The sequence below is a fragment of the Scomber scombrus genome, chromosome 3 (genome assembly GCF_963691925.1).
Source record: "Scomber scombrus chromosome 3, fScoSco1.1, whole genome shotgun sequence".
Taxonomy (NCBI): domain Eukaryota; kingdom Metazoa; phylum Chordata; class Actinopteri; order Scombriformes; family Scombridae; genus Scomber; species Scomber scombrus.
In genome coordinates, this window is record NC_084972.1 from 3,945,378 (window position 1) to 3,969,475 (window position 24,098).

A 24,098-nucleotide genomic window follows, 5' to 3' on the forward strand; every position below is an offset into this window, starting at 1 on the left:
CCAAGAGGAAATTAGTATATGGTGTTTTTACAACTCTCAAATGTAAAAATGGGTCAAATTTGACGCTGAACAGTATGTCAACTTCTGTAACCTGATACAAAGTTTTCAAGACGGATAAAACTGTCTAAGAAATCATGATTTTAAGTCTGAATATTAGATGAAATGATGTGTTAAAGTACTTCCTTGCAGTGTGAGGAACGTCTGTTTTCTAATTGTTGGTTTTCTAAGTGTTAACTGTGTTTTCCCCTTTTTTCTGCTCTCCAGTGAAAAAGAAAAAGAACTGGAGCAAACATGATATGGGGCAAAACACAGATATCAAAGCTGTTCAGAATGGCAGTCAAGTTTTTATAAAGGAGCTTCGCAGTAGGACATTTCCAAGGTAAACACCCATTTTACTATTATACAACTCATTGAACTGGAACCCTAACTATTAACACATAAATTGGGTAATAATGTGGTGAGAGTAAAATATGCCATATAATTAAAACACAATCTAATATGGATCACATCTACTAAATTAAGTTATAATACAATTATTCACATTGATTTTGTCACATGGAATTTCATTAAGGACTCTTGAATATGTATATTCCTTTACATTTGAATAATTCCACTAGGGGGCACTGTTTAATCACTTTTCCAGATTGGATCACAGATAGTTTTATTGGCACGGTAATCAACACTCATGTAATTTCCTCATTTTATGTAAAGCGAGTTAATTGCTTTTCATTTATCACAGTGCGGATGATGTGGTGGTTAAGCTCAGCGGCAGTCAGCTGTCCATGGAATACCTGGAGGAGAGCGGCTTCAACGAGCCCATCATGGTGCAGAAGAAAGACGGTCTGGGTATGTCAATGCCGGCCCCCACCTTCTACATCAGTGATGTGGAGAACTACGTTGGTAAGGACTGTGATGTCACTGTGTCAGTACTGTTAATATAACTGCAATATCTAGTAGTACTGCTATATTATAAGTATGAATTATACAATGGTTACTACTACTACTAGTAGTACTGCATCTATTACTGCTATAAGGTTAAATCACTGCTACTACTGTAACAAGTACTACTTCTATTACTGTTACTATTACTTTTACTAATATGACTACCACTAATATTGCTACAACTACTCATATAACCACAACCCCTAATAATACTCTGAATACTCCTTGTTTTGTTAGTATTACTGCTATATGAACTACAACTGCTGCCAGTGGAGAACTGCAACTACTGCTTCTACAACCAGTACTACTATCACAACTACTATTACCGCTGTTACTATTAATAATACTGGAATTAGTTTGGTGGATAAAGACTACTACTACTACTACTACTACAACTACTTCTACTACTGAGACCACTACTAACACACTACTACTACTACTGCCACTATAATTACTATTACTGCCACTATAATTACTACTGCTGCCACTATAATTACTACTGCTGCAACTGTTTCCATAACTACAGCCACTACTGCTGCTAATTGCACTATTACTGTTGTAATAACTGGTGCTGTCACTTCTCCTATACTACTATTACAAATAGAACTAATTATTCTGCTCCTGCAAGTGCACTACTGCAACTTCACTTCCTGTTGCACTACTTTCACCAATACTATCACTACCGCTACTACAATTACCGCTGTAACTACCGCTGTTACTGTTAGTAGAATTTAGGGCTTTGATTAACAATTATTTTCATTATTGATTCATCTGCTGTTTATTTCCCTGATGAATTGGTTAATTGTTTGGTATATACAATGACAGAAAATAGAGAAACCTGTCTTTAGATGTCTTGTTGTGTCCAATCAGCACTCAAAATCCCAGAGATATTCAGTGTGTATACCTGCTTGATAAAGAAAAGCATGAAAACATCATATTTGAGAATATAATAAAATAGTCGCCTGTCAATTGACTGATTGATTAATCGACTAATCATTGCAGCTTTAGTGGAATGAGTGGTATGAATACAACTATCACTACCTCTACTAGCACTACTGATACAACTACTAATAATACTGTTTCTATAACTATAAAGTATTATTATATTACTATTTATTATATTACTTTTTATTACTGAATTCCAGCAGTGGTGAAAGTAGCCAAGTACTCAAAACACTGTACTTAAGTACAAACTTGAGTGACTTTATATATTTCATATTTCCATGTCACTTTATTATGCTTTGTACTCTACTACATTAGTTCTACATGTAATGCAGTATTTTAGTGTGGTATTACTACATTTACCTCAGTAAAGGACGTGAATGCTTGTAGCTCCACTGCACTCAAGTGCAACTACTACTATCACTATCATTCTAATGCTACTACTATACTATAATGATTCCTAACTATATGAATATATCTTCATCTATGAAGCACATCAAAGGTACATTGTGCAGTGTTGAAATAATAAGAGCTTGAACAATGCAAGAGGGAACAACACATAAATATGAAAATAATTTAATAACTTTGGGTGAATACAAACAGGTCACTGCTAGTAATATGTATGCAGTGTGTATACACATTCCTAAGTGTGCACTGTGTTTAATGTGTGTGTAATACATTTTCATTGTCTCCTTCAAAGATATCTAGAGATACTCTGTGTTCGTGTATGAATTTCAATAGGGGGCGCATCTGTTCTATATTTCCCCTGTGACCTGCTGCTCTATGATGAGACCAGCTGTATATTGCAACAGACATATTTTATGTGTTGTTTAACAGTTTCCTGTCTAAAGAAAATGTTTTGCTTGTAGGTGGTTTAGTTTGTCTTCAGCTGGTTTTATCATGTCCTCTGTGTCCTCTGTGGTCATCTCAGGTCCTGATGTGGGCGTGGACGTGGTCGACGTCACCAAACAGACTAACAGCAAGATGAAGCTCAAAGAGTTTGTGGATTATTACTACAGCACAAACAGAAAGAAAGTGTTAAACGTCATCAACCTGGAATTCTCCGACGCAAGGTACGCACTCTGTCTGAAATGTACTTAATAAATAAATAAAAAGAGGTTTTGGCTGTTATAGCGGCCAGTCTGGAAAATCCACGGTGCTCATTTCTTTTTCTGTTTTTCTGGGACAGGATGAACAGTATTGTGGAGAGTCCCCAGATTGTGCGGCGGTTGTCTTGGGTAGAAAACTACTGGCCTGATGACGCTCTGCTCGGCAAGCCAAAAGTCACCAAATACTGTCTCATCTGTGTCAAAGACAGCTATACAGACTTTCACATTGAGTGCGGTGGCGCCTCCGTCTGGTACCACGTCCTAAAGGTCTGTCACACTTCTGGTTAGAACATTATATTGGGCCAGAAATGTCTGTAATAAAAATATGTATCAGCCAGTCAGTGTGGTGTGCCCCTGATAGGATGAGAAATCAGTTTATACTGCGCTCATTTTCTTTTGGAAGCTTGTATTCTGAATCTTTCAAGGGTCCTCAAGAGGAAATGTGGAATACATTACACTCCAATCTCTCATGTGATGATGCTGCCAGAAAATCTGATTGCCTTGTATTCGCAGGGAGAAAAGATCTTCTTCCTCATCAAGCCCACCTCTGCCAACCTGTCTCTGTACGAGCGCTGGAGGTCATCGTCCAATCACAGCGAGATGTTCTTCGCCGACCAGGTGGACAAGTGTTACAAATGCACTCTGAAGCAAGGCCAGAGTCTGTTCATCCCATCAGGTCAGAGCCGCACCGCTGTCATCATGAACATACCTCAAACGTGATCTAAGACGAAAAGATGGGTCTATTATGTCAAACACGTGTGACCAAGTGTGGCAGGGCAAAAACCTGAAACCTTGAAGTTCTAGTAGAGATCCTAAAGTTTCCATAAGATACCACATGTGTTTAAAATGATTGAAAAAACACATTTCAGTTGAAGGAGATGTTACATTTCATGCTGGAAAGACAGAGTCAATGATACAATCAGTCCAACGACAGACAAATGACGTTAAACTAACCTTCATAATTGAATGTTTTCCCAATCGAGCCTTTCAAACCTGACAATTTCCTGCTTTTTTTATATCATTGTAAAAAAAAAAAAGTCTACGTTTTCATTTGGACAAAACAAGGTATGTGAAGAGATTTTTTTAGGTTGTGAAAAACACTGATGCGTATTATCACTATTTTCTGACATGCTGTTCCAAAGTATTAATTGTTGATATTATTCTGTAACTTTAAATCTAATACATTGAAGACAATAATCAGGGTTCAAGCGACTGAAACATTTCACAACTCTTCAACTTTTTGTGATGTTCCTTCGTCATTTTTTTCCAGTTTGTATTTTCATGGTGTGATTTGCTTATTTTCATGGATAATTAACAAAACGTGGGGCAGCATGAAGTCAGCAGTTATAATAATGTGTGATGGCAGAACATTAGAGGGAGCGTAATTACTACAAACACACATGTACTGTACATGTCAGCGCAAGACGATTGGAAAATAGCATTGATGAAGACAGATGCACGTCGACTCCAAATCACAACCTTATTGGGATCACTCAACGATTAATCCGACGTTCGGACGCTCGTCGACGCTAGAACATTCCATAAAACTTGGACATGTGTGTTACGTAAATAGCATCTTTAGAATTTGTTTAATGTATTGTTAGGTGATTGTCTTGGTTATAACGGGCATCTACAGGCTTATAAGCTCATACAGACTGAGAAACACATAGTTAAGAACATCTACATTAATTAATCAACAAACAAAATAAAACAAATAAAAACTAAACAACTTTCAGAATTGTAAAGAATGGTAATAATGTTAGATGTATCAAAACAAACGTAAATAAGGAGATACGATTAGGAGAGGTGGTCATTTTTGTAGTTTCCACAGCGAATATTGAATAATTAACACAAGTCTTGAGTTATTAGTGATGATATATGTAGTCCATGTTAACATGTGGTTGTCTCCTCAGGTTGGATCAATGCAATACTGACTCCAGTCGACTGCCTGGCGTTCTCCGGACACTTCGTCCACAACCTGAGTGTGGAAATGCAGATGAGGTTTGGACACTTGTCTAATTACACACACATTAATCCTTTATGCTACCTTGGCATCACTGTGTTTGGTAATTATCTTTTTAAAATTTGTTTTAATTGCACGTCTCCTGCAGACATTCATGGGGATTTAGCGAGGCTGTTCCCCTTTCCACTACGTCCTCATTTAGGACTTGTTTCTAACTCCCAAATTCCATCTGTTTATGAATTCTTGACATTTGGAAATACCTTGTGAATCGCACAGTTTGTTGCAGTGAACCTGTTGGCAACGCATGACAATGTTTAGCTGAAGCAGCTTGGTTTATTGTCCACAGAGCGTATGAAATCGAGAAGCGGCTAAAGGTCAAATCTCTCACCCCCTTCCCCAACTTCGAGACGGCGTGCTGGTATGTGGGACGACATCTCCTCGAGCGATTCAAAGGTGAAACCCTTAAATTAGTCTCAAGTATTTATAGATTGTAATATGTGGTATTTCTGTATAAACTTACATCCTCATTTAACTGGCCGTTTTCTCCAGAAGAACGCATGAAAGCAGAGAACACACAAACAGCGTCAGAAGTGCCTCGTGCGCGTTTCTCTGCAGCGTATGTCTGCTGCACAGATGAGGAGCTGGATGCCCTTATATTATTTCAGTCATTAAATCGGTGAATCGCAGAGTTCACAGATGATTAGCTTCAAAAGGTTTGGCCCAGCTAGAATCACTTGCTCCATTACGAGGCTGTGTTTAAACTCTCCTCAGCTGGCTTGGGCCAACTGTTTATATTTCCACCATTTTCTCTATGTGTGTGTGTGTGTGTGTTGCTGTGTGTGTGTGTGTGTGTGTGTGTGTGTGTGATTACTATTGTGTGTGGTGTGCACTACTTCTAACCCGCAAGTCCTCTCCATTAATATACCATTATTCTTTTTAACTTCAAGGTCAGTGTTTTGAGTGCAGGAAAAAGACTCACTTCACTGCTGCTGCTATTTTGCCTTCATCTTATTAATTCTTTCCTGTTTTGGTGTGTATCCACTTCAGTGTAATCAGTATTGAGGCAAACACTCAAGCCCCTGAAAGAACCTTGGCTTAAAGACAACGTCTCGGGAGGACAGGACTACTTAGTTATTGTTTTCTGCTGTTTAACTGAAATTAAAGAGGAAATCCACATTTATGCTGTGTAATAGGGCTCTAACAGTTCAATTTAGAGTGGTGAGTGTTTGCTAAAACATGGAGCTAAAATAGTCAAACTATTAAAAAAAACATGAACAGATGTAATTTGGAGCTGTCACTGACTACATCCAGCACTGTGTTTGGCTTACACTAACAGTGTAGAGCCTGGACATGTATTTGTAAGATTTAGCTTTTAAACTACAAATCATGCATAGTTTATGTTTTTGAATGCATGCTATGCAAGTTTAGATTTCGGGTGATGTATTTTTCTTTTCCCTCCAGACAGCCTTACAGTAAATTTCCTTTTGGATGGTGTGAACAGAAAATGTAGACTCTTGAAAGTTGCTTCAATAGTGTAATCTGTTACAGTGTACATCAAGTCTGCACTGATTTTATTCAGAGTCGCATTATAGTTGAAAACAGCAAAACAAAACGACTCACATGATTTGCTTTAAAAAATGCATAATTCACATGTGAACACAGATGTCACAAACATCCTGCTGGAATCAGCACACAATCATTATGTTTACAGGTTTTCTTCAGTATCAGATTGTGATAGTTGTTTGTACATCTATGGTCACGGTGTAGACAGGAACTGCTGTCAACTAATGCAGATGTAACTAATTATAAGGTTTTTTTTAATAAAAACTGTTCCAGAACACGTACAATACCTCTGACCTGCCAATCAATGGCATTTCAGAGTAACCTTACTCACACATATGATAACAGAGTGTGGAATGTGTGTAGCAACAATACCATGAGCCTCTACATAATGTGAATGACTTAATGAAAAAAGGCCAAAGGTTCAAAAAAAGGTTTAAAAATGTACTCAGCACTGCTGTACCTGAAGAACTTTTGTAGGGAATTAAAGTGAACAGAACCTAGTATATACACTGGAAAAGGTAGGGATGGGTTCCAATAGCCGGTTATACTTTGGCTCCCATTATGACTTATTAAGTTCAGATGCTAAAAAATCTCAAACTTTTCTCTGTCTTCATGAGTAAAGCAATAGAAAACATGTAGTATAATTATTAGCTTCTTGTTTTTAGTCAACCAGTGCTGTCTCTGGTTAACCTTCCTGTTGTCATCCAGTCGACCGTGCAACTTTTGTCCTACTGGGTCAATTTTGACTGGTTTGACTGTTGATGAAGCGTAAAGTATAAATGAATACCCAATTTTGTTTTACACCTTTTCAGCCAACTTCATTCCAACTTATTAAAACGTTTTTGGAAATGATGTTTAGTAAGCCTCATTTAAATGAAATTATACCTCATATTTTTAGTTTAAAAAAGTAGGAATTATGAATTACTTGATTTGTTGATGGCTTATCGCAAACAAAGTTTAGTCAGGATACAGTTTAGAAACAATTTCAAATATTTGAATGGCTGCACATAGTCACACCTGTTGTCCTCCTGGGTCAAAACTGATACGGTCTCGTTTGACTGTTTCTAAAGTACAAATTATCAGCCGGTTCAATGAAAGTAATGATGATTATAGTTGCAAAGAATGGAATGTAGTATGAAACCATCCATGTGATTTTCAGGCACGTAGACGAAATAAATCCATATTTCTGATATAAAACATTTCAAATTTGACCTGAGGACAACAGGAAGGTTAAAAAGACAGACACAGGCAGCAGATTACGTCTAAAATAACATTATTTTAAAGAATCTGCTTTCTGGCTATTGTAAATGGAAATGGACTGTACTTATATAGCGCCTTTCTAGTCTTTTCGACCACTCAAAGCGCTTTACACTATAACTCATTCACCACATTCACACACTGATGGCAGGCAGCTACCACGCAGGGTGCCAACCTGCACATCAGGAGGAATCTAACCATTCACTTGCATTCATACACCGTTGGCACAGCAACGGGAGCAACTAGGGGTTAAGTGTCTTGCCCAAGGACACATCGACATGTAGACTGGAGGAGCCGGGAATCGAACCGCCAATCTTCCAATTGGAGGACGACCGCTCTACCTCCTGAGCCACAGCCGCCCCATGTGCTCTGCAGTTCCTGTCTGTACTCAGACAAATATAGAAGAGTAAAAAGACACATCACTATATATCATGATTAAACAAGCACCAGTGAGCTGGGTGTTTTTAGTTTAACATAGACCAACAGAAATGACCAGCTGACAACCGCTTCTCCTAAACTCCTGATTCATATCAGATCAACATTTGAATCTGATAGGCTACATAGTTTGGAATCAGGACCTTCAGTGTGTTAATATGTGTTGCTGCTGTCGATGCAGGTCGTTTGCTATTGCAGGCTTTAATACAGAAAGCAATGGTGCTACGTGGTAAAGCCAGCATTAATGGAAAACGGAGAATATCCCTTTATGCTGATGACGTGCTTTTATATCTATGTAGTTCCTTAATTTGTTTACCAAAAACACAAACACTTAGTCTACTTGAAGACTTGGTCAAAATATTGGGATGTAAAGTTAATTTACAAAAGCATTGGATACTACAGCCAAGTTATCTGAATTTAATTCATTGCCCACTTAAAGTAACCACACACACATTTAAGCACTTAGGAATCAAGGCTACACATGACTTAAAAGACTTCTATAAAGCTAATATCCCCCCACTGCTACTTGGCCTGAAACAAGATTTACAACATTGGGGACTTTTATCATTAGGAAGAAGAATCAATACAATCAAAATGAAGCTGCAACCCACATTTTTATATGTTTTTTTAATGTATTTTAGTCTTTTTAATCAACATATTTGTTTGTCCATAGACAAGTTGATATCTATTTATTTGGAATGAGAAAAAACCTCCATTACATAAAGGCATGTTATATTTACACATAAGTGTTTATGAACGCTATTCTGTTTGATTACTAAATGGCACAATAATACTATAATAGGGATGGGGGTATATTGTGTTTATCCAACTGTACTTGTGATTTATTGCATTTTATATGACTTTCGATACCAATGCAAAAAGCAAAAAAAGCAAAAACATTCCTAAAACACTACCACATGGTTAGCACAAATGTTTGCTGTGATGTAAACCATACTTGATTTTTAGTAAATGGGCTAATACATACAAAACCACCCTTCAGTATACATAGTATATACGGTAAAATCCTTTTAAAAGCCTTTATGTCATTGTACTGTTAACATCTGAGACAGAACATTTAGCTTTTTGTTAGAATCACAGTGGGTTCCAGCTACATGTTGAACATACAGTAGTTATATTTGACATTTTAGGTGATTTACAGATGCACAGTGATCTAAAGTGAGTGAGCAGGGAGGTATTGATTGTCTTCTTTAAGAACATTAACGCTTCACTTGGCTATCTTATTTTCATGTCTGGTAAATTGAAGTAACAGGACGGTTTGTCCAAACACACAGTCGCACTGCTGACAGAGTCGCTCTCCTGTTGGCTTGTCTTGCTGTCTCTTTATAACAACACAGACTGTCAGCTCATCTGTTCTGATGTTAGTGAGAGGCTTACTCTCTCACATCCTGTAAATCTCTGCAGAGCTGGACATATATACACTCTGCAGTTTGACTTCTTTATATCTTGACTTCTTCAACATTAAAAGTCAGGATTCATTCAGTAATAACATTTGCATTTCTTCTTCTGCAGGTTTACACAAAGCAAATAAGCAACCAGCTCCGTACCTGATACACGGTGCCAAAATCATCAATGGAGCCTTCAGAGCTTGGACTAAAAAGCAGGTACGGACAGATCAGGATGCATGTGAACAGTCAGTTGTCCATCTTCAATGATATCAAAGTAATGAGAGTCTGGTTTGTTTCCTCCTGACAGGCCCTCTTGGAACATGAAGACGAGCTTCCAGAGAACATGAAACCCTCGCAGCTCATCAAGGATCTTGCCAGAGAGATTAGGCTATCAGAGGTGTGTGTCTGTTCTGGGTAGAAATGTCATATGATCTAATTCATGATATTATGTTCACTGGATCCTGTCTAAACATATTTTACCATGAAGCTGGTACTGAGGATGATTCCTAATCATTTTTGTAACCATTGATCTAGCACTAGCATCAAGTCAAAATATTACCTTGACCATAGCAAAAGGTCTTGAAAACTGGTGCTCTCCAAGAGATAAACTCATCTAAATTAAATGACCCAACAGTGTTTCCCTCCTGCATAGGCCTGTCACAATAATTATAGACTTATCATACAATAACCTAATTATCGACATCATCATGTTTATACATCGACTTATCATATGATACATGGACATGAGCATGATCATGTTTTTGACCTCAGTATTACCACACTTCACATTAGCAGCTAAGAGGCTATTCATGTCACATTGGCTAAACAAGTAGTGTCCTCCATTCCTCACTGTGTACGTCCTGAGTGGAGACTGCAGGAGAATTAAAGGTAAATAACTCTGTCCCCAACCATAATGGTAGTCTGTGTTTTTACAGAAGCATAGCTCCCACTCTCCAATCCCACCCCCCACCCCCCTTGCATTATTATTATATTATATTATCATTATATCAGTGGTATAAAATGATCTTCAAATGACAATAGTTTATCGCGATTATTTCTGAGACAATATATCGTCCAACAAAAGTATTCATTGTGACAGGCCTACTCCTACGCCACAAGCTTTCCATTTATTAAGATAGTATAGCCTTCCTACTATCTAACATTGTCATTGTGGCCTCTAGCAGACAAAGATGAAGCTGGTGATTGTTACGCTTGTGTATGAAGGGGTCTACACATGTGGATATACCATAAAAACGGATTGGTCAGAAGAATAATTAAAGCATGACACAGTCTGATCACACACAATACATCCATAAACTGGTGAAATCTAACACGTAGATACTGACATGTGACATGGGGCGGCTGTGGCTCAGGAGGTAGAGCGGTCGTCCTCCAATTGGAAGATTGGCGGTTCGATTTCCGGCTCCTCCAGTCCACATGTCGATGTGTCCTTGGGCAAGACACTTAACCCCAAATTGCTACCGTTGCTGTGCTAACGGTGTATGAATGTGTGTGTAAAAAACTTCCACCTGATGTGCAGGTTGGCACCCTGCATGGTAGCCCTGCCATCAGTGTATGAATGTGTGTGAATGGGGTGAATGAGTTGTAGTGTAAAGCGCTTTGAGTGGTCGAAAAGACTAGAAAGGCGCTATATAAGTACAGTCCATTTACCATTTACCATGTGCTGTCAGTATCTACAGCACACCTCCTTAACACCTTGTGTTAAGCTCTCTAACTAAGGTTTCTTAATTTATGGTTTAAATAGATAAATGTAAAAATCCTGTTCAGTGTAGGCTTGTATTTGTTAAATTATTGATGAGTTAAATTTGTTGATTGATTGATTAAAAGTTACACAAGCCTAAAGTGATGTCTTTAATTGTTTATGTTGTTTCTAAATTTAAAGCTATTCAATTTAAAATGAGGTGAAATGAAGAGTTGTTTTATGTTTGTGTATATGTGACTTGTACAGTCATCATTTATTCAACCCAGTGTCAGTAGTTTTAATCAAAGGTTGCTAAATGACATCAATTCCTTTCTTTTAACCTGTAGAATGCAACAAAAGCCATCAAGAGTGAGCCCAGCATCAAGGTTCCAGTGGAGGAGCCCCCATCCACCCACTCCGAGCCAGAAGAGCCCGTTTCCCCAGCCCACGTCCCCTCGCCCAGCAGAGAGAAAGCCAGAAAGAAAGCCTCCAAACCCCCGAAACCTCCCAAACCTCCCAAACCCCCAAAGATGCCCAAGGCCCCGAAGCCTCCGAAGGTGCCGAAGGTCAAGGAAGGAGGGAAGAAGAAAGCGAAGAAGGCGAAAGAGACATCGCCGCCTCCCAAACCCTCCAGCTTTGCAGCGCTGGAGTCTCACGCAAAGGACATCTTGAGTAAAATGGACCAGCCGAAGAAGACCAAGGTAAGTGAGATCCTTAGATATTACTTCACGTGAGCCATTTTGCATCCCCTCCAATATAAAGACAGCAAGCTAGTAATACTGTGGATGAATGTTTATGTGAATTTTGCGTCTTTCTTCATATATTTCAATTTCCAGGCTGTAAAGAATGTCCTGAGCATGTCAGAGAAGGAAATCTCAAAGCAGAACAACGTAGAGAAGTTTGAAATGAGAGAGCAGAATAAAAACAAGACCGAAGCAAAATGGAAGTATAAGGTAGGATGATTTCAACTGTCGTGAATGTAAAAATAATGGTTGCTTGTAAGAGGCCAAAGTAAACGTTATCACAGTCCTTCCAGCGTTCAAATAAACCCAAGGCTCGGTGTCCTTTAGTGAAGAAGACTCTCGCAATCTTGTGAAGGTTACAAACCCAGCAGGGAAAAGAAAAAAAAAAGCAGGATCATCCAAAAGTGATTTGCACACTTCACTTCAAAGCAATCAGCAAAAATAATGATGCGGCCCAAGTCGCACATTTGAGGCCTGCAGCTCATCAGAGCTGCTCCAGAAACATCCACCCTCCCAGAGTTTACCTAATGGAATTACGCCACGTTCATATCCACCGCGTTCCATCTAAGTATTTACACATGCCCTCATCTTTTTAAGAAGAAAAAAAAAAAAAGAAGCTTTTCGTATCGTTATTGCCGAACGAAACAGGGAGGCTTTTTGGGAGCAAAAGTGTAATTTTGTTGAACGGAAGACATTAGAGGGTTTTAGTTTCATGGAAAATTCAATGCCAAACTGCTGTGGAATGTTTGCCGTCCCTCCAAGGATCTCCATCCAACTTGCTCGTCCACATCACAAGCCAAGCATTTGCAGATGGGAGCGGAGACCCTGTCAGATGTTCACCAAGGTCACCGGAGACCACATCTTCACTCGTGATTACTGTTAAATCATGTAAAAGTTCACAGCTCCTCTCTGCACAGCGCGCAGGGTGATTAGACCTGTATGTTAGAATTAAAAAGATCCACGGGATAATGAGAGATTTCAGTTTAGGGTTACATTGTGTTGTCACATGCTTTTAACTCGCTAGACAAAATTGTTGAGGAGTGAATATTTGAAAATGTATATAGGATTTCAGTTAATTACACAGTCTGCTTGGTGGTGATGTTTATGGCAGGCGCTTTGCATTCCTCTTTAGTTTAAATTGGGTCAGAAAACGTCTTAAGTGAACATGATCCGTTGAGATTACCATCATGATGAGTTCAGTCATTTAACAGTACGTTTTTTATTTAAATGGAATCATTCCCTTATGCTTCTACAGAATAACCATTCTGTTTAAAACAAGTGTTGATTAGACAAATATTAATATACTTCTATTGCTTTTGTCATGTAACAGAGGTGTAAATCCAAACAAAATAGCCCCGTGTGCTTGGATTGAGTTTAATTGCAGTAGTCATTTGATGACAGATATTTAGCCTTATTTCTAATAAGAGTTTGAAGTGTTCAGTTAAGTCTGCTAAAACATAAGCGGAATAGATGAGAGGACTGTAGTTTGTACTCAAAATAAAGTTTGGGAGTCAAGATACTCAAACAAGAAGGAAATGTGATATTGTGCTGATTGTGACAATGTCCAGATTCAAACTATTGCTTAAGTTTACATGGTTAACAAAAACCATCCAAAACAAATGCAGCCCCAAACTGTGCTGCCAAGCAAATAGCGTCCCAGTACTGCTTTGCTATTTGCAAGTATCCAAATTAGATCTTACACATTTGGCGCAAAATTGGCCCCTTTTTATGCAAATGAGTGTCATTTCAAAAACTAGTCTAAGTCTAATTCCCAAAGACCACTCCTAAAAGCCACAAGCAGTTAGAGGGAAATGATGAACTTTTTCAGAGAGTTGGTGGTAACTGAAGCTCACTCACTCCTCTTTCTCTCTCGCTCTACTCAAATCTTCAAGCTTGTCAGACTTGAATGATATTGAATTGATTTTGAATGAAAGGGGCGAAATCTTCAGTCAGACATGGAGGGGTGGGGGGGGGGGTAAATTGGGTATAGGGCTGATGAGAACTGCAGGGCTAGATGGTTGTCGGTGGTTAATCGCTACAAATGACCCTTTTTGCATCTCACTCAGTCATTTGAGACATGTTTAATATAAACAAATATAATATTGAAGAGTGTGAAGCTGCACTATTCCATATTGAATTTTCCAACTTTCATATATCTGTGATCACGTAAAATTGGTCAATAATGTCATTATATGTGTCATTTAACACCGCTGTGATTTTATTTTATGTGCTTATATAACACGATTTCCTTCTTAACTTTACAGAATAGTAAACCAGATTCCCTGCTGAAAATGGAGGAGGAGTGCAAATTTGACAGAACACCGCTGTCAGGCAATAAAGACAAATTCAGCTTTACTACGTCTCACAAGAAAATGCTTGGGTATGTATGGAATGGCTTTGATTGCCGTATAAACGTTTCATGAAAGGTCTCTGGAGAGGAGAGCGTGTTAACCTTCTCATGTGGTGTATTACGGTGATTATAGAGCTATGTGGCTATCAGCACTATATCCATTAGGGCTAATTCAAGGACTTCTCACAGCGAGTGCCTGGCTGAGCCTCGTATCACTCCCTTATTGTCCTGCGGTTTCCTCTCCAGCTCCAAGACGCTGAAACCTCAGACCAACTCAAGTGTTTTCGGATCATTACAAAACCTAAAAGAGGACAAAAGCAAGCCAGTGAGAGACGAGTATGAGTACGTCTCAGATGAGGGGGAGCTGAAGATTGACGAATTCCCCATAAGGCGGAAAAAGAACACCGTTAAGAGAGATCTTTCCTGTGAGTATTGTGTTGTAAAGACTTGGTTCTTTTTTTTATTTCACTTTATTCAAGAGCTGGGTAGTAAACCTCAACGCTTAATGAATATACCTCAATGTGCTGAGTATCCAAAAGTGTCAAATACCCCCAAAAATGGCATTAAATACATGGTCAGATTCTGAGGTTTACTTATTCTTGGATCAGATATCTCCTGATGTAAACCAGCAAACTTTTTTTAACTTTAAGTTTATTTAATATTTCCAAAGTTCTTAAGTTGATACTGGTGCAGCAAGATTTTCATCACATAGCAAAAGGTTTAAAATAGTCTGGTTTAAGACCTTTGACTCACCCAACATCTGAATCACATCTTCGATTTGTTCAGTGACTCAGGTTATGTGTCGTGCTGATTGATGGCAATTTGCCCAGGTTGGATAAACAATCAACCAGTCACTGCTTGATGATGAAAGTATCCATAAAAATGGGTAGGCTAGAAAATACTTGTTCCCGAAACTAAGGTATCGAGAACAGTATTTTGGTAACAGCGCTAAAACATACCTGTCTATCCAATTGGCACTGGTATCAATTTTTAGAAGATAAACAGTCCTGCTATCAACAATGAAAAAGTATTTACTTGAACACCTTTTTCTGTGAACTGTTACTCATTGACAACTTTTTTTTTGTGCAGTTTTGTCAGACATCAGAGAACCCATTCAGCCAGCCAAAAAAACGAAGTTCCAACCCTTGGTGACCAAGGTATGTATCTACATCTACTCTATCAACAACTGAACTTCACAAACCTTTATCAAATATTGTGACTCATCTACTAAGCAGCTAATAATTAAACAATCTGACCATGTTATTTTATTGATGAATAAAACACTGGATCAAACAATAAGCTACATTCTTCGCTGGACCGGCAATGGACCAGGGCCTATGACCACGAAAGTCTGTCCATCAGTGAAGTTACACCATTGGCTGGTTGGGTTTGCAGTGTCCCTATTGGCCGTTGCGCATTCAAAAAGAATCAGTGAGAACATTATTCCATTACATCCTCAATTTATCAGAAGGTAGAACGTTCTGCAGTTGAGGACTCCCACGTCATGATTGCACGACGGTTGGAGGATCGTGCAGAGGCGTCACAGCAGCTGACCAGGACCAGGAGCGTCATGTCGTTCTCGTGATGATGTCGGCAGCTCACCTGGTGGTGCAAACCAACATTGGAAGGAGAAACCTCCGACCTCCAACGCTGGTTCGCACAGCTTTGGTAGCATCCAAACCTGAACAAACCGCACAAGCTTGCAGAGTAGGAAAGAGAACTCCAATGCACTGAGAGGCATGAGGGAGAGCCAAATAGCAATCATTCTGATAAAACCTTACTTCACTACATTTTACCAAACAAACATCACTGTTACTGTTATTCCTTGTTTATTGAGCTTTAATAGTTTTCATATGATTAGATTTTTTAAAAACCCCTCATGAACCAGAACATGCTGCAATGAACTTTAAAGCTTGGAATTTTAAAGCAGATGCATTCTGGGTAAATGAAACACTCTCTGAGCAGTGGACCACCACAGACTAATGAGGGAAATAGCTGTGGTGTGAAGCGAGGAAGAGGAAGAAACAGACTAATACCAGATGCTCTCATGTTTACTAATGAGAGGTCAGTGGAAACCATATCGTAACCTTGATCTGCTGTTTCACTGCCTATTCTCACTGAGCTTTAACTCTTCTTCCAAGCTCCAGTCACTTCGTTCCAGTCAGGTCCAAGGCTGGATTACTTCCACACAGTCCCAAAGGCCCCAGATTTGTTGTGTGTGTGTTGGTATACAGTCATTTATTACAAATATGCACCAAAGGAAAATAAAAATGGATGATATGCTGCATATTCCCAAATGAATGTGTCCCAAATTGCTGCTAAGAAGGGGGTAGGCAGTAGGAGCCCACATCTCATTTGGGGCCCTCTAGTGGGTTAATCCAGCTATGATCACATCATAAACAAAGAAACAGCAACAAAATGTCATTAGGAATACAAATAATAATAATAATAAAACTGAAATAGCTGAAATCTAATCAAGTCAAGACAAGTTGTTGCATTTGTCACAATTTTGAAGTAATGCCATATTCCTTCTGCACAATCCAACCCAACATTTTTCCCCACTGGCCCACTTGGACAGTAGATCAGAGTTTTATTGGCTGCTTGAATATTTTCACTGGCTGAACAGCCAAAAAATGAAACTAACTTTTATTCCATAATTTTGGTGATTTATTCATTGTGTACATAATATGTACAACAGTGAAGTTCCCTTAAGATTTGTTTGTTTTCCTTTAGTCACGGATATGAAATGTTGATATATTACTGAAATATGCAAAATATATAATTATTGTATCAGTAAGTGACTGGTGTATAAATGTAGACTTCTCCATACCTTGTGTAAAGCCGGACAAAATGAAGTACATAGGAAGAGAACAGAATGAATAGACAATGAGACAATGTTCTCGTTAAGTTGGACCAGCGTTTGTTTGTGTGCGCGTGTTCCCTCCATGTTCCCTCTGTCTGCTTCTGCGTGCCACCTGTCCCCCACAGACATGGAGTTAAAAGAATGAAAATGAGAAAGCAGAGGAGGACAAATGAAACAGAAACTCAGATCATCTGTCTTCACAGTAAATCATCTGTTGAGTGTTTGACGGTTATTTATTTCTGCTTCGGAACGAAACCGCCGTGAAACGATCGGAAAATATTGTTTTATTTCTGTCGTTCGCTGGTTTGTTTGCCCGCTTGTGCTCTCTCTCTCTCTCTCTCTCTCTCTCTCTCTCTGTCTCTCTCTTTCACTCATCTCAAAGCCTAACTTTACTTCTCATGTCATCAAATGTCCTCCCGTCTTCCTAAACTGTATACCTACGACACTGATTCAACTTTCCCTGCTTAAACCTTTGTTCGATTTCTCCCCCAATCAGAGCGCGGACTCCTCAGATGAAGAGACTCTGCACATAGACACAGAGGTCAAGCCTGAGGTCAAAGGTCGCAACTCTAAGGTCAAGAAAAAGGGCGGCAGTGCTGCAGGGATTCTGGACCTGCTGCAGGCCAGCAAGCAAGTGGGTGGGATTGACTACAGCACCAACAGGTAGACTTGACTTCCCCTGACATCATTACTTTCTGTTTCTTCACTCAGTTTCTTTCAACAGCGGTGGAACTTTCACATCTTAACCACACTTGGATTACAGCACATCCACAGCATTACTCTCTAAATGGCTCCCACTGGACCCTCTTTTTTTTCCTCCCCCTTTCTCAGTGAATGAATTTTACGTCTTACACTCCTTAATGGGGCGACTTACTGACAAACAAACGGCCTGCTTAATGACTGATATAATTGGATGAAAAAGCTGAATTTTATAACTCTGTTAGAGCTGAAAAATCCACTAGCAGCTAAAGCAAAAATTTAGGTGGATTCTGTCAGCAGTTTGTGTTAAGTCAATGTTTGCTTCATCCCGCGTTAATTCATCAAACGCAGCATGGCTCCAGGCTCTTCCCTTTGCCTTTTTTTGCTGTTTGCTGTTTAGTTCAGCTCTTGATGGTCTATTTCCACCACATTGAAAGCTACAAATGAGCAACGAAAGAAAGAAAGAAAACATCGGCTGAAATATGTTAATTTCTCAAATTGTTTTGGTGCTTTGAAAGGGAGCTGGGAGAGAGCTGGAAAACGAAGCGACCGCAGGTCATTACGGCAGAGTTTGATCGTCACTGTGCTTGTTGTTGCAGCTCAGCAGATAATAGTTTAATAGGTGGCAACGTTGACAGTGTCAATTTATTTTTCTAGCTGCTTCTTAAAGTAATCACAAGTCCACGGAGAATATTTAGATTTGACAGTGTTTTGCTTTGCTCTTGAAGATTTTGCTGCGATTTTTCAACGTTTTTTGCAGTTGTCAGATGATAATGCTGCTTATTAGCACAATTGGTGACATTTACATCCACTTTAAAGTCTTTTTTCCAAATATTTCTCTCACTCTTCTCCCCTTCCAGCGTGTTGACTGCTGTGTAATGGCTGTGTTGTTGTGTATTTCTTATTGACGTACTTACAGTCAGCCACCTGCATCTCCCAGCACACAGGAGGCCATTCAGGGCATGCTGTCCATGGCCAACCTGTCGTCTTCAGACAGCTTGCAGCAGCCGTGGAGCAACAGCCAGTCCAAAAACAATAGCCAGTCGAAGAGCAACTCGCACAGCTCGCAGGCCAGCAAGAAGGCCGGCGGAGGGGTCGGAGGAGGCAACAACAGCAAGCGGCCCGCCAAACGCCTCCCGAAGAAGCCCCGGAAAAGCAGCAGCATCGAGAGTCTGGATTACGACGACGACCAGGATCACATGGACGCCTGCTTCAAGGACTCAGATTACGGTAAGCGCCAAACGCCAACTCATTCCTGTTCTAGTGAAGTCTGATTAGAAAAACACGCTAGGAGGACTGGAGCTCATCGAGGTCATTACAGTGTCATGGGGCTATTTTTTAAGCAAACAGATGAGAAAATAATTATCTGCCTTGCGTTATACTCGCTGCTGCTAACAGGTGCTGTTAAAAACAGATTGGACCCTGATGGATCAACATGTGGGTCTTTAATTCTAAATTGGTTCTGGAATTTGTCATTAGGAATAGATGATAAGGTTTATGTTTATTTTTCGTGCCTCCTTTCCAAATCCGTCCTTTCGTGTTGCTCCAATTTGTGATCTTTTTCTTCTTCGGAAACTCTTTGTGAACTCCGTCCAAACACAGCTGTTTGGACCCTCCCAGCTTGTTAATAAGCCATTAACACAAGTTCCCAATTGTTATTTTACATGCTTTTCGAACTTCTAATTAGTGTCTAATTAGTTGTTCGTAGCACGAACATTCTCTCTCTGAAATCCTCAGGCCAGCGTGAAGCTTTCTGTCAGGCTGGCACTCTTTACTTCTCTTGTAAACAGGCCATTTTTTATCTTGATCATCCAATTATCAGATATTAAAAGGACTAGATTGGAATGGTTGTGCTGCAAGCAGGCGGAGAGAAGGGGGCAGTCAACAGCTGTCTCACAGCTGTCTGCTGCATGCTGTCACTGGAAACTATTTTCCACCATTTTAGATGCGTGGAAAGCAGAAATGAAATAAGTGCACTTAATTCACATTTCACGCTTTACATATCTGACAATAATTGGCAGTTAATGTTTAGTTTTTGTACATCCTCTCTTCGAAAACCTTACACGCATGATTTGGAAACAATATGTTTCATTTTTGGATTTTAGTTTACCCTTCGTTGGAGTCGGAAGAGGATAATCCCGTTTTCAAATCCAGATCGAAAAAACGGAAAAGCAGCGACGACACTCCATACAGCCCGACAGGTAAATACTGTAGGATAAGAAGTGACACATTTATGTTCTACTCTTTAAAGTTTCATGCTTAAGACATGTACTGAACCTATGTATCTCACCACAGCCCGTGTAGGACCCTCGATTCCTCGACAGGAAAGGCCTGCGAGAGAAGGAGCCAGAGTGGCCTCCATAGAAACGGGGCTGGCAGCGGCTGCAGCAAAGCTTTCACATCAGGTACGTCAGCCTAGAGTCGCTTTAAATATTAATAATCATCGTTCTGGTGACTCAACTAAAGAGAACAATGTGTCAATAGGAGGAGCAGCAGAAAACAAAGAAGAAGAAGAAGACAAGCACCAAAAAGAAGGCAATAACGATTGAGGAACCCCCGAAAATCTCTCAGGACAGTAGCTCGCCGGAACATCATCTGGACTCCCAAGACGGTAGCCTGACAGACCACGAGTTCAACACTGGAACGGTCAAGTCGCCGGGGGGGCCGCAGCCCATGGCCCCGGGGGTTTTCCTCAGCCACAGGCGACCATCCATGTCCTCTCCCAACAACAGCACCAACTCCACAAGCACCAACAGCAGCAGCCTGGCGAAGGGAGAACGTGGCGGGTCAGCGGACGCTAAAGGTGAGTCATGCTAACGACACACACTGCTAAACTAGTGACCAGTAGAACCAGAGAGCCATGCAGCAAAATGTGTGCTTCCTAGCATAAAAGACAGTGCTTTAAAACATAGTGAGTGATTGTGAGGTTTATTGATGAGTCATTGTAGCTGGTAAGCTAACATGTAAGCTAGCCAGTAACATGCTAAAAGTAGCAAACTGTACGCAAAAGCTCCGGTTAGCAGGAAAACTAACTCGTTTACCTCACAACATTTTGTCTTTAAAGATGATTGCTTGTTTTTTTGTATGATTTAACCAGTCCCATTTATATCTCGTTAAGATAAAGAAAACACAGTAGCACTCTGTATCTTCAGATTATTGCAAAATTGTCAAATTGTTCTGTTTTTCACGCATCTTTTCACCAAAATGTGAAGTATGAATGGTAGACCTGTGTTGTCATGCTTTTATTTTATTTTTTTTAAAGCATCATCATGGTGTGTTTTAAAGGTTTTCAAAGTAGTCTGAAGCATCTGTGGAGTGAACAGGTTCATTATAGTAAGATGTGCTCAGTGCTTTGATGCAGCAAGTACATTCATTCATATATGTGATTTTCAATTCTTATAATGGGAAGTCATTTTCATCCCATCATTATTGAATTGTTTGTCAACAGACAGGAGTTGCAACATAAATCTAAGTCATGCTTGAAAATGTGTAGTTTCACATTATTGTAAAAGGTAGTATGGTAATAATAGTTTTGTTTTACAGGGGAGTAAAAGTCTTAATTTCTCTGATATTGACACAAATTGAGTTAAAGTTATTAGAACAGCGGGAACACGCTCGCTGACTTGTGTCCTGTCTCTTCTTGTTCTTTTCACAGCTAAGCGGCTAAAGAAAGGCATGGCAACAGCCAAACAGAGACTTGGAAAGATTTTAAAGATCCATCGAAACGGAAAGCTCCTCCTGTAGCATGCAGCAGAACTATTGTAGGACTGGGAATTCATGAGCTGGGTCCCATCCCAACCTCACCCCCACCCCCCCCCCCCCCCACCCCCCCTGTTCACTGATTAAAGCCAACAATGGAAAGGAGAAGAGAAGGAAAAAAAAAAAAAAACTGAAACAAGACGGGAGACGAAGAAAATCATGCATTTTTCAATTTCTAAGAAGAACATCACGCAAATAGGTTTTTGCCTCTACTTATACTTTATAACTTTCAGATATTAAAGTGTACAGAACCTACTATAAATATTTTTTAAGAGAACATGTCTCATTTTACTACAGCTGTCAGTTTATCAGGGGTTGCTAAAACATGAAGTAGAAGTACATTGCAGTCATTCCAAGATTTCTGAAAGTATCCCTTGCATGTATTCAGTTGCATGTGCGCTTAGGTCAGGGTTTGGGGATTTTACAGATTAATTCCTATATATGGATGCAGCTTATCATTGCCACGCTGATGATCGAACAGTTGAAATGGAAAAAAAATCACATCCTTCCTTCCTTCTTTCTTTCCCAGCCAAGATTGTGTTTATCATACAGCACCGTTTTTTTTTGATTGGAGTCAACTCGAGCATTTACCTCTTTATGTTAACACTTAAGTTTGCAAAGCACTATCAGCAGTGATATTTATTTATTGGTGTCGAGTCATAGATAGGAAGTGGGATTTGACGGGACGGCCGTAAAGCACAAAGTGACTCATGAGTAAACGCTGCGTATTAAACAGCAGCAGCGTCCGGGCGTTCCTCACACTTAAACATAGGATCATGTGGACTGAGGGTTTTGGTAGGTTTCGATATGAAAGGCATAGGATCTGTGACACTACATGGAACCTGTAGCCAATGATAAGCCTCATCCATGTCAGGTCTGCAGTTACATGGAGATACTTTCTCTCTTCTTTTGCTTTCACAGGCAGCACCAACAACCGGCTTCACACAGTACAGTATATAGAATGTAGCTTGTACATAGCCTTTTAAATTACTACTTTTTGTATCCTTTCCCCTTCAGGCTTAATTCTACATTTTTACTGGTTTTGCTAATTATGAATAAATGAATAAAATATATATATGGATATACAGTATAGTCCTAATTTTTAAACCTTTATTTTATTTTGGGTTGTTTTTTTATAGCAGAGTTTCATTTTTAACTTGTTTTTTTCTTTTCGTTACATTTTAAAAGGTGTTGCCTGGAAAACAACTGAAGAAATAATACATTTTATTGTCATATGGCCTTACATACACAAAGCTAATTGTATTGTGATTCTGTTTGAATAAGAGACGAAGCTTTGAGGAAAAATATAAATGGAGAAAAAAGAAGAAAAGAAAAAAAACACCCAACACTTAAAGTTTCTATGACCAGCCTCTTGTTCGAGTTCTAGTATCCTGAAGGTTTCGGAATTATTTTACTAGCACCTTGTGAAGTGTTTATGTGTCAGTGATGTAATTTATTAATGTTTGTAGCTTTTTTATACTTGTACAATTCTTAAGAGTTTTTTTTTTGTTTTTGAATATTTCATCAACTTGTGAAATTACCCTTAGCAGACAATTCATTTCTTTTTTTTTCTTTTTTTTCTCCTTTTTTTTTTTTTAGATGTGTGTGTTTTGGGGGGCATCAAGAACATTTACACACTAGAAATTACATTAGCAAACTTTTTTTTTTTTTTTTTTTTTAAATCTCCATCCTGTCTTCACTCAATGTTTATGTCATCATGGTGTCATGGTAAACATTTCCAATGTGACATTATTATTATTGTTACTATTCTAGTTATAAGCAGCTTCGTCATCACCTCCATCAAGCCGTTTTTTGTTTTATTCTTTCTTTTCGGTCAAAACATTTTTAACACGGTTTTAAAGTGCTATACTGTATAGCGGCAGTGTTTTAGTCACAGATGTACACTATGCGTCCACTTCTCGGAAAGAGAGATGCGCTCCGATCAAACTCTGTCAGTGGGACATATTTTCAGGTTTTTATTTGTACAATATGTGTGTTGCTTTGTTGTGGGTTATTTTTGTATGTCCGACCTATTAAATGCATCCACTGTGCCAGGACAGTGAATGATACCTGTTGTAGCTGTCTTCCCTTACTGTTATTTACAGTACTAGTAAGTATTTACAATCCTTTTTGACCTGAATCTATATTTTTCTGTATTTAGACGATTCTGTTTGAGATCATGGCTCACTTTTTTAAGACGTCGAGAAATGGCAAATTCCGAGGAACAAACATATTGTTGAATGATATGATTGTCCGCCTTGTTTACTTTTGCAATACAGTTACTGTGGAAAACCTACTTTGTAATGTGTTCCTCTCCCACTTGCAATGTTACGGCTTCTGTGGTGACGACTAAAAAATGTTTTTC

At 39.2% G+C, this 24,098-nt stretch overlaps 1 protein-coding gene across 3 annotated transcripts in view; it reads left to right on the plus strand.

Annotated features, from left to right (window-relative positions):
* Positions 1–23,802, plus strand: part of phf2 (PHD finger protein 2) — a 38,581-nt gene extending 14,779 nt beyond the window's left edge. The window contains exons 3-22 of one of the 3 annotated variants that reach the window (XM_062443295.1): positions 265–379; positions 740–900; positions 2,816–2,957; positions 3,074–3,260; positions 3,507–3,669; positions 4,907–4,994; positions 5,303–5,409; positions 9,742–9,833; positions 9,925–10,014; positions 11,667–12,020; positions 12,156–12,272; positions 14,327–14,442; positions 14,659–14,837; positions 15,502–15,569; positions 17,772–17,938; positions 18,894–19,204; positions 20,080–20,175; positions 20,270–20,379; positions 20,459–20,777; positions 21,630–23,802. In XM_062443295.1, coding sequence (XP_062299279.1) covers positions 265–379; positions 740–900; positions 2,816–2,957; positions 3,074–3,260; positions 3,507–3,669; positions 4,907–4,994; positions 5,303–5,409; positions 9,742–9,833; positions 9,925–10,014; positions 11,667–12,020; positions 12,156–12,272; positions 14,327–14,442; positions 14,659–14,837; positions 15,502–15,569; positions 17,772–17,938; positions 18,894–19,204; positions 20,080–20,175; positions 20,270–20,379; positions 20,459–20,777; positions 21,630–21,718 — 3,071 coding nt within the window. In that variant the 3' untranslated portion in view covers positions 21,719–23,802. The remainder of the gene's footprint in view (positions 1–264; positions 380–739; positions 901–2,815; positions 2,958–3,073; positions 3,261–3,506; positions 3,670–4,906; positions 4,995–5,302; positions 5,410–9,741; positions 9,834–9,924; positions 10,015–11,666; positions 12,021–12,155; positions 12,273–14,326; positions 14,443–14,658; positions 14,838–15,501; positions 15,570–17,771; positions 17,939–18,893; positions 19,205–20,079; positions 20,176–20,269; positions 20,380–20,458; positions 20,778–21,629) is intronic. The other 2 variants (XM_062443302.1, XM_062443311.1) reach the window with 2 other exon arrangements.
* Positions 23,803–24,098: the final 296 nt, after the last annotated feature.